At 34.2% G+C, this 11668-nt stretch overlaps 1 protein-coding gene and 1 pseudogene across 1 annotated transcript; both read left to right on the top strand.

The window, feature by feature from the left end:
* The first annotated feature begins 2232 nt into the window (after nt 1–2232).
* LOC114184035 (BTB/POZ domain-containing protein At2g24240 pseudogene) lies at nt 2233–4351 on the top strand (annotated as a pseudogene).
* A 4940-nt stretch (nt 4352–9291) lies between these two features.
* On the top strand, nt 9292–10162 carry LOC114187605 (uncharacterized). Its single transcript, XM_028075898.1, has 3 exons — nt 9292–9744; nt 9830–9892; nt 10082–10162. Exons 1-3 carry the CDS (start codon nt 9292–9294, stop codon nt 10160–10162), a joined length of 597 nt encoding a protein of 198 aa, XP_027931699.1.
* The last annotated feature ends 1506 nt before the right edge of the window (nt 10163–11668 follow it).

Raw genomic sequence — 11668 nt, 5'->3', positions numbered from 1 at the left:
TTTCTTACAAATTTATTATAAAAAAAAATTTACTATATTTTTTAAGAAAAATTTTAATTCATAGATAATTTTTTCGTAAATAATCATCCTTTTCAAAATTATAAAATTCATAAATATTTTTTATGATTATTTTTTGTGCATGATGTTTTGTGCAAAATATTTAAAAAAAATTTAGTAATAAATTCTTGAAAATTATTATTTGTTAAATACAGTGAAAAACTATGTATGAAATTAATATCCTTTGTGTATTGGGTTCGGTCCAAAATACAATAAAGAATAATCTTAGTAATTGAAGGTAAAAGATAAAGATAAAATATCTATAAAATCTATTTAATATATCTAACACTATTCATAAAATATTTTATAAGAATTTCCTAAAAAAATTAAAAGAAAATTGGTAGTAGTACACGTACATAGTTCAATTATTACATATTAGAGTAAAAAAAATACAAAAATAAATTATTGAAATAAATAAATTTTAGTGTAAACAAAATCTGTATAAAAGACTCATTTTGATTAGCAAACAAAAAACAATTCAATTTCATCAAACATCATTATACAAAAATCATATAAAAATCATTGAGTACACACATGAGTATATACATAAAAAAATGTTTAACAAATGGAATATCAACAAAAATATTAATATTAAGAATGTTTTATCAGAAAAAAAAATCTTAATATCTGATTCAATATAATTATTGGACTAACAAGTGAACCCAAAAATAATTGATCAAGGTAAATTTATTACAATCAAGTAGTATATTTAGTCATGTCACAATGTACAAGAACTCTCCGTCAACTTCTCACCACTTGATATATTAGTTTATGTGGGATCATCAATGAAGCGACAAATCTATGATAAAATCATATATGATATTAATATATATATATATATATATATATATATATATATATATATATATATATATATATATATATATATATATATATCAATGGTTAATATCGATTCATATTTGTGATCCCAATTTCATTCAAATCTTATCATCTCAATAATAATTTTCATACAACATATTAATTTAAAGATAATCATAAATTAATTAAATATACATAGTAATATTCATTTTACTTTATAATTAACATTCACATTCAATCCATGACAAGGAAAAAAATTAAAAATAAAAAGATTTGTTTAGTTTTGAGTGAAAAATCTAAGAGAGAGGAAATATTGAGTTGCAACTCTTTTTTTATTTGAGCGAAAAATTAAATAGTAAAAGAGTGGATAAGGCTAAATTCCTATTGAAGTGACTTTGAAGCGTTTGAGCTCCGTCACGGTTTTATCCTTAAAAGGCACTTCAAAGGATGAAAGGAGGTAGGAGTATTTAAACTTCGTTTGGTCTCGACTCCTAAGTTATGTGAGACTTTATTGGGTGTACCAGAATAAGATGTAAGATTGGTTGAATCCACACCAATATAAAATTATGTGTTCTTTATCTTTCTCTAGGTCTCCTTTACAATACTTTACAATACTTTCCTAATTATTGTATCATTTAGATTTTCAAGATAATTGCATATTAGTTTTGAAGTTGAAAGAGGTTTAAAATAAAAAAGTAATTTTTGAAGAAAAAAAAAGTTTTATAACCAAATTATTCCCTCCCTCTTGTTTTAATAAAGTTATCTTTATTTTTCTGACACGAGTTATACACACTCTCATGTGTTATCCAAAGAAAAATATCATAATTCAAATGTGTCAAATAAATGTGGGACACCTCAATGTCTTGGTGGGATGAGAAACATTGTATGTTCTTCATATTTGAAGTAAACCGATGAAATTATTAATAAAATAACACAAACACAAGAAGAAATCTTAAGAACCAAATTGATTTGATATTCTTTGTCTTTGAAACTTGCTTTAGAGAGTTATCTTTCTTTAAGAAACATTTCCTTCAAGGTTTTCATCATGAACGTAATTGTAAAGAAACTTTCATTTTATTTTATTTGCAACAAAAAATCACAACAAATAATTGTTTGAGGTTCTTAGTTTTGGAAGATATTACATAGAAATAATTATTGGAAATGACTTCTCTACGCATGATGTTTGTTTGCATTACAAATACTATTGTTGTGTTTCAAAAGGTGGTTTGTGTTGTTCCCGTTTTATCAATTGCTTTATTAGTGACAACTTTTTTATCATCTTATAAATCTTCTAACTTACGTAATTTCATTGGTGATATCCCTTCATCCATTTCTGATTTTAATAAAATTAATAAACTTCCTTTTACATTCCATCCTTATCTATGTAAACATCGTCCTGCGGAATCAAATGGACGAAGAGACAAAAGGAAAAAGAGAGAAAGAAAAGGAAAAAAAACAGAGAGAACAAAAACAGATTGACTTTGAGGGGGCAATGAAAGTGAGTCAATTCGGTTTTGAATTCCAACCGCTCCACCCATCTTGATTCCTTCACCAAATCCCACACACAGTTTCGAAAAACCCTTTTTTTTAAAAGCCGTCGTCTCTTACCATACAATACAATAACCATCCCCACGTATATATGTTCATCATTCTCCGGTTGCTTAATCTCTGTCTTCTGATCCTATCTCTCTCTCTCACACACCCTTTGCTTCAATTCCAATTCTTCAACTGTAATCATTCACTCATCACTCTTTATCAAAATCCTCTATATTTATTCTCACCCATCCTCTGCTTTCTCTGCTTTTCTCTGTTCATTCTCCATCATCCAATTCAATTCCGCTCAATTCAACTCCGCAGAGGCGTTGAATCGAACACCCATCTCCCTCCCCATCTGGGTTTCTCGAAAGCCACATTCTTGCGAGGAATCGAGTCATGGGGGTTCAGAAAGACAGTGTGAAATTCAACGTAGGTGGCAGGGTGATGGAAACAAGCGCAACAACGCTGGCCAATGCAGGGCGCAATTCGATGTTCGGGGCAATGTTCGATGACAATTGGAACCTGCTCCTATCATCAAACAAGGAGGGCCAGAGATTCCTGGATCGCAACCCGGATTGCTTCGGGGTTCTCCTCGATCTGCTCCGAACCGGGGAACTCCATATCCCACCCAACATCCCGGAGAAGCTCCTCTACCGGGAGGCCCTCTACTACGGCCTCCTGGACCACGTGCGCGCCGCCAAGTGGGGCCCATTCGACGGCAACAGGTTAAGGTTGTCGCGGTCTCTCCAGGGCCAGGCCCCGGGTGACGGAACAGCCATTCGCGCAGGCCCTGACGGAGGCTGCTGCGTTGCGCATGGCAGCATGGTTCATGTGTATGATTGGATGTTGGAAGAACACCCTCCTCTGAGCCTCGATTTCCAGAGGGTCAACGATGTCGGGTGGGTTGACTCGGACAACGTTGTGGTCGGAGTGAGCGAGCGCCTTGGGAGGGGCGATGGCGGGATGGGGCTGTTCAGTTCACAGAGTGGGGAGCTTAGGTACAAGTTTCAGGTTTCTCATGAGAATCAGGTGAAGAGTTACACTGCTGGGGCTTTGAGTTTCAGTTCGGATTACAAGATATTTTGTAGCTGTAAAGGGAGGAGTAATGAGTATGGGGTAGGGGTTTGGGACCAGGTTACAGGGAAGCAAATTGATTTTTTCTACGAACCTTTAGGGTGGTCTCTTGGGGATGCTGACAAGCTTCAGTGGTTGGAGGGGAGTAACTGTTTGTTGGTGGCAACGATGTTTCCTAGGAAGGACAACTGTTACATTAGTGTTTTGGATTTCAGGGAGAAGAAGATGGTGTGGTGTTGGTCTGATATGGGGGCTCCTTTTACCGCGGATGAGAAACGGGTGAGGGATGCTATTGCCATGGAGGACAATAGTTCCATTTGTGTGGTGAATGAGTTTGAGGATTTGGGGTTCATGGATTTGAGAAGTTCTTCTGCCACGAGCGTTAGGTGGAGCTCCAGAAGTAGGTTGATGAAGGGGAAAATGCCGGAGGAACCGTGTTATCCGAAACTGGCACTGCATGGGGGACAGCTTTTTTCCTCCATGAATGATTGCATTTCGGTGTTCTGTGGCCCTGAATGGGTTTTGACCTCTAGGCTCAGACGAAGCTATGGAGGTTCCATTTGTGACTTTTCCATTGGAGGGGACAGGCTTTTCGCGCTTCATAGTGAGGACAATGTGTTTGATATTTGGGAGACTCCACCACCACCGATTCTATGATTTAGTTTTAGTTTTGGTTTGCTATAAAGAAAAAAAAAAAAACCAGACAACTTCTGGTTTTGTTTTCTAGATACTGTTCAGTTTTAAACCTATACGAGATTGAAGGGTAGTTTATAACTTGTGATACATGTAGGTTTAGGTGTCATGGTATATGTGAATAGAATATCTACAGAGAAAGATGATATATCAAACACTTGTTTTCTGTTTCTTTTTCGTGACTCACTTCACTCAGATCTTTCTCTTGCAGATTCTAATTTCGAACCATCTGGGTAGTTTCTCTTCACTTTTTGACACTTTTTTTTTTTTTACCTTTTTCTTTCACAACAAACATTGCGGTTTAAATTTGGTGAAGAGGTTTCACTGACCTTGAAAAAGGTGTAGGGAACAGAACAATGGTAAGTTAAGTAGTCCCTTCGCATGTGTGAGCAGTTGTAAGTTGTAACCGCTGCACCTTATTGATTTGCTTTGAATAAGAGTCGCTTCAGGAAATGCGGCTTTTGGGTCACTTTCTCAATGAATGGTATACATAAATATCCTTTTAACTCTTTCGGCAGCATCATATTCGTCAAAAACATACATAAATAACTCACAGAGTTGTTGATACCGAGGTTAATGAACTATAACTAATCAGACACTTTGGTAGACACTTTGGTTGTCGAAGTTTACGAGGAAGGACGTGATTGATTATGTTTAGAAGATCGTACCACACTTCTACTTTTAAATTTGTAAAATTTATGGTTGAATATTAACTTTTCATTATATCAAAAAGAAACGTGTACTTCTTGTCCGGTCTATATAATTAAATTTCAATAATGTAACACGGTTAAATATGTTTTCTTGATAAAAATTGAAATTTGTCTATTTTTTTTAAATTTAATTTAATTTAATTTTCAAATTTTAGAAATATGTAAATTTAATTTTTTTAATCAAATTTTATTAAATTTATTTAATATTTTAAATGTGTTTTATGATAGAGAAATATGTTTAAAACCTTAAATATACACATTTTAAATATGAAAGGTTAAATTAGACAAAAATATTAAGAATATATTAACTCTAATTTTTTTTACTTAAAATTAAAATTAAGGGGTAAAAAAATAATTAATATAATATAATATAATGAAAATAAATGAGAAAGAAAAACATTGTGAATGCTGAAGTTACTCTTTAGATTCAAGGAAAAAGTTTCACTCACACCCAATACCCCTGAATATGATTATAGAGCAGAGGATTTCATAAACTCATTTGTTTATCGAATATTCTTACATGTTTATATTTTATAGCTTGAAGATTAAGGAAGATCAACCTACTATATGTGCAAAAATTTTAAATAATTATGTTATCAAACATAAATTATAATCTATGAAGATTACACAAATAATAATCATATTTTCAAAGACATATATAGAGAAAAAAACTTCTACACATTCATTACGAAGATTTTTTAACATAGATGAAATCATATATTTTCTTAAATAAAAATATAAAGTTGGGCATTATTTATCATTATTAAAGTTATTTTAAATAAATCAATTTTTATCATATATATTTGATTTTATGCATAATAAAGATTTTTTTTATATGGCTTGATTACAGATCAGGGTATCAAATTAATAATTTCAAACTACTTAGATTGTCTTGAACTTTATTGTAACTACTAGAAGGTTCAAATGAGATGATTGTCTTCTGTTTCATAGAACATGTAATAGATGGTTCATAAGCAATACCAATATTAATTCAACTACTTGTTCATAAGCAATACAATCAGAATTATTTAGTATATTCTGAAAAGTAAATTTCGAAATTAATAGGAGAACGTGATAAGGTGTAGGAAGAAAATGATAGAATGTAGGAAGTAATTGCCTTTGGATGAGTCATATAACCTGACTGAAAACCGATTGAATAGTATGATTTTCCAAGTTAGAATTGAGGCTATTTCGTTCTGCACTCATGGTTTCTTCCTGCACCTCCACGGGTGTTTAAGACAAAATTGTCCCCCTCGCTATCAATTCTACCCCATCTTACTTCGTTGTTGTTAAGGGGCTTCTCGTTGCACCACCAACCTTTTTCTTGTACCCCAATAATTATCTTTTTGATCTTGATAATTTTTTACTTGTCTGGGTGGTTGAAAGAATTGAAAAGGAAATTTATTGCGGCCACCGATACTCTTCTTTTAATCTCTGCAAGAGCTGTACCCCCAAATATTTCCTCGTTCCGTTTTCTTTGTTCCATTTTTTTTTCTCCGTTTCTTCCACAATTTTTTTGTGCTCTCTGAACTGTGGTCCCTGTGGTGGTCCCTACCTGTCTGTCTTTGTTTCATTTCAAGCTCCCAGCAGTGGTCTTACTTGAAGCTGCTCCAAGCTTCCATACATGCTTGAAGCTCTATCTGATCAGCAATGCTGTTTGATTTCCCTCTCAAAGCTCTTCTCTTCAAAGCTCTACTCTTCCAGGTTAGTATTCTTTCCATTTTAATCATATTACATTGTTGTTATGACTGGAATGTTGGAATGTTGTTTGTTATGACTGATATACTTGATATTTAATTTTGTGATCATTGTGGATGTCGACATTCGCTTCAGAAAATTGTGAAACGAATGTCGACATCCGTTTCGTTATTTATTTATTTTTTGTATTGTGGATGTTGACATCTGCTTCAAAAAAGTGTGAAACGGATGTCGACATCCATTTCGTTAAGTTTTTGGTTTATTTTTGTATTGCGGATGTCGACATCCGCTTCAGAAAATTGTGAAATGGATGTCAACATCTATTTCCTTATTTTTTTTTTGTTTTTTATGTGTTGTAGATGTGGACATCCACTTTAGAAAATTGTGAAACGAATGTCGACATCCATTTTGTTATTTTTTTGCTTCTTTTTGTGTTGCGGATGTCGACATCCGCTTCAGAAAAATGTGTTGCAAATGGCGACATCCATTTCGTATTTGTTTTTCTTTTTTTGTGTATTACAGATATTACCCTCCTTCACTCCTCGCCTATATTAACTCCCCATATCTTCCTCTTTTTCATAATTCATCTCTTCCTTCCTTTTGTTGTACGAGCTACCTTTTAGATCAATTTTTTATCCTCCTACATTGCATCATTTTGCTTTTGTGCTTACCAGATGCATAATTGCATGTATCATGCAACTGATACACTACCACTTCAGCATATAGATTGCATGATCTGAGTTTATCCCTTTCACTTTTTTTTAGTTGTAGTTGTCATGCATTAGGGTTTCATGTTTAAAAAAATAAAACATATCAAAATATTTTCTTTTATTATAGGTCATTATGGAAGATCATCATTTTAGTTATTTGAGTTTCTTGGATTCTCAAGTAAATTCTAGTCTCATGTCAGACTTTTCTGCTTTCATTCATGATATATGCGAACAAGATTATACTTCTCACTTTACAACTAATGATATCTTCCCAAGACGTGATGATTTAATTAAGTGGGTTAGAGCGATTGCTTTTAATCTTGGATTTGTTGTTATTATTCTAAGATCAGATAAATATAATGGACAACCAAGAAGAAAGACCCATGTATTATTAGGTTGTGAAAGAGGTGGAAAATACAGAAAATACAAATGTGATGCAGAATCGAGTTTATCTGGGACAAGAAAATTTTAGTGTCCCTTTAGATTGAGAGACAAACCCGTCTCTCAAGGGGAGGGATGGGTGTTGAACGTAAAATGTGGTTACCATAATCACGATGTATCATCTACTCTAGTTGGTCACCCCTATGCGGGTAGGTTGAAGTCCACTAAACACTCGTTGCTTGTTGATATGACTAAAAGTCAAATAAAACCTGCAAATATACTTCTCACTCTGAAAGAAAAAGATGAATGTAATGTGACAACTTTGAAGCAAGTATACAATGCAAGATATAGGTACAAATGATCAATAAGAAGTTCAAGGATTGAGTTATAACAGTTAATGGTGATGTTGGAACGTGATCAATATATCCATTTTAGTAGATGTGTTGATGAATTTGAGGTGGTTAGCGATCTGTTCTGGACCCATCCTGATGCTGTCAAGTTGTTAAATTTATTCAATATTGTGTTCTTAATGGATAGTACTTACAAAACCAACAAATATTGGTTGCCATTGCTTGAGATTGTTGGTGTGACAAGCAAAAGAATTTCACTTGGGCTCTTGAAAGGCTAAGAGGTCTGTTTATGATGTTTGAGGGTGGTCCACAAGTCATTGTAACTGACAGGCATCTGGCTCTAATGAATGCTATTGGCATTATGTTCCCTGAGTGTTATCATCTTCTATGTCATTTCCATATTCAAAAAAATGTGCAGGCAAAGTGCAAAATGTTAGTGAATTCTGTTGATGCATGGGATGTTGTACTGTAAGCATAGGAGAATGTTATGGACTGTGAAGATGAGTTTAAGTTTAATGATTGTGTTAATCGTCTTCAGCTTGTTTGTTAGTCATGGCCTCTATTCTTTGAATATGTTAATGACCCGTGAATCATTCCTTACAATAAATACTTTGTGAAGGCGTGGACGAACAAGGTTATGCATTTAGGGAATACAACATCAAACAGGTATGTTTGCATCTTCTTATTTATTCATTTTTTTATTTGTGGTTTATATAATTCCAATGTATAAATTGTATCAGGGTTGAGTCTGCTCACTAGAGCCTCAAGAAAGTTCTTGGAAGTAGTATGGGAGACCTTTGTTCGTGTTAGGATGAAATTCACAACGTTATTATCTTGCAACATAACGAAATAAAGGCATCTTTTGAAAGAAGTCTTAATCTGATGAGTGACTCTTACAAGGCATTGATTTATAAAAGATTAGTGGGATATGTTTCTAGATCTGCCTTAGAACTCCTTACTCCAGAGTTAGAAAGAGTTAAGAAAATTGGATTCGATACTAGTCGTTGTGGCTACATTCTCAGACAGAATTATGGTCTTCCATGTGCTTGTGAATTAGCACGATATGACCCTAGGATGATTCCTGTACAAGAAATTCATGTCATGTGGACTAGGTTGAGCTTCTCAAATGTGTCATCTTCACAACCCGAAGGGTAATTATCTATTCAAAGGGAGCTGGATCTAATGCTCAATATTTTCAAAGAAGTTGACATTGTAGGAAAAGTGACCATCAAACAAAAATTACTTGACATAGTTTGCCCTTCGATGACATCGATGTTGCCGTTAATGAGTAAAATTAAGATGAAGGGTGCACCTAAAAGTCATCGATCAAAGAAGTCAACCAAGCGTGATCCCTCATATTTTGAGCATGTTGAAGCCTTCATTGAGACATCAAGACAAGAAAAAGGTGTTACAAAAACAGAAAACAAGTTAAAGGCCAAATGTGTAATTCAAGAAAAGATAATACCCATGCTAGAACAGTTCAATCCTATTTTTCAGCCTTATATAGTGGATGTTGTGGATGTAGTGGTTGATGGTCATTGTGGGTATAAATGCATTGCTGCATTGTTGGGTATAGGTGAGGAGTCATGGCCACTAATCATACATGATTTGTACAAAGAACTTAGTCAATGGCGAGATCAATATGCAACATTAGTTGGAGGCTATGATCGTTTAGAAGAATTAAGAAATTCTTTGCTAGTTCATTCACCATCAGAGGTATGACTTCTATACATTAATCATACATGATTTGTACAAAGAACTTTTATGATTTTTTTATTATAATCTAATTAATTATAAACAGGCTAATCGAGACAAGTGGATGACTATATCGGACATGGGGTATGCGATTGCTAATCGATATAATGTAATCCTCGTGTGGTTGTCATCGATTCAAAATTTGACGATATTCTCACTCTGTACATCCCCACCTAGTTCACAAAGTCAACATCGACTAATTTGTATCGGACATGTTTATGGTTCTCATTTTGTGCAAATATAGTTCTTTTTTTTTCAAAGCACTTAATTTCTTTATTGACTAATTACATATTTACAGGTTCGTCTACAAGAAGGTTGTCCATTATCGATGGTGGATATCATATCATCTAGCAATTGTTACCCAAAGGCAAATGGGTAGGAATCATTTTATAGAAATAGGATGCATGCATTCATAGAATTGCACGAAATGATCGTAGTTATGTAGATCTTGTGGAAGACTGATATTTGTTAATTGTATTAAATATTTGACTGTTGTAGTTTATTTTAGGAAAAAGTATGTTTGTTGTTATTTTACTAATATATAAAATACTAACTCCTCTCGCCAAGGGACAAATATATTTTGGCCTTATTGCTAACAAAATAGACATTTGAATTTGTAATCATATATGAAATTACGTAATATAAAATCCAATAAAAATGTTAATTCTAACATCAAATACAAATATAAAGTAAATCGACTATCCAGATGTAGATGGTCGTCGTCCTCAAACTCTACGTCCTCCTCTACTCTCTTCCTCTTCTGTTGCATCACGAGCTATCTATAATAACTTATGTGTGCGATCCCAAGCAATGGTGCCCTCACTAACGTATTTACAATCTATCATCCGCTGAAGACCGCTGACAACGCGTTTCATGGCACCCTGCAATAATACCAAGTTAATGTCAAATATTTAAGTTACTAATAATATGAACAAATAAATTTCTAGCATACCAATAAACAAGATGATGATGATGACTCTAATGTCCTTTGAACTGGCATGTCATCTAGCAAATTTCGACGAAGTCGAGGCATAACCACAAGGTCGGGTCGCTCGTCCTTAATTCCGTGTACAATGTAGGATGGGAGACCATCCTAAACCACTACAAATATCCATCCGCACATGAAAATGGAGCTGGCACGGGGACCACCTGAACTACAACAAACTGATCATAGTGTCTCCACCTATCATCAATAGTAGCAAAGTCCACCATAGGAAGGGAATTTGGCGGTCGTGGAATAGGCCGCATAAAGCCAAATTGTCGCAACACACACTCCGACAGATGATGGTGAACGAGGATACCAAGCTTGAGGAACCCAGAAAACATGGCAGATATAATAAGTGGTCGAGCAGCTCTATGTGTTTCATATGGGCACCAAATCACCCCATCATATGTTAAAGCATCCAAGTAGACTCTAATATCACTTATAGTGGAAGTAACACGTCCAGTGACATAACGTGTTGCACGGGATTCAGTATCCACATACGTAACTGCTTCCTTCCCAATGCAGGGAAATGCTCGTATATCAAACTCTATATCAAATAACATTTCATTTAACTATTGTGATATAAAAGAAAAAATAAGTAAAATATTCAAAAAAATGTAATATAAAAGGGTACCTATAGAAGAGGTAGATATCCAGCTAATTGCTTTGTATTTGCAAAGGTAGCATCTCCTAGTTGCTTATAAAAGTAGACAAGAGCAGTAACTCCCCAAGCATATTTACGACATATAGGGAGATCTCTAAACAATTTCAGGTAATGGGTACGAACATAAGTGGCACTTTTATTAGCAAATATCGTGCACCCTACAAGGTGCAAAAGATATGCACGTGCAATAAACTTCCATAGCTCATTATCACAACAACTCTGATACAGGTCTCTCA

This window comes from Vigna unguiculata, chromosome 1, assembly GCF_037176805.1.
Source record: "Vigna unguiculata cultivar grain cowpea cultivar isolate G323 ecotype 2 chromosome 1, ASM3717680v1, whole genome shotgun sequence".
Classification (NCBI taxonomy): domain Eukaryota; kingdom Viridiplantae; phylum Streptophyta; class Magnoliopsida; order Fabales; family Fabaceae; genus Vigna; species Vigna unguiculata.
Note: the sequence above shows the minus strand (reverse complement) of the source record. Positions and strands in the feature narration are given on the sequence as shown.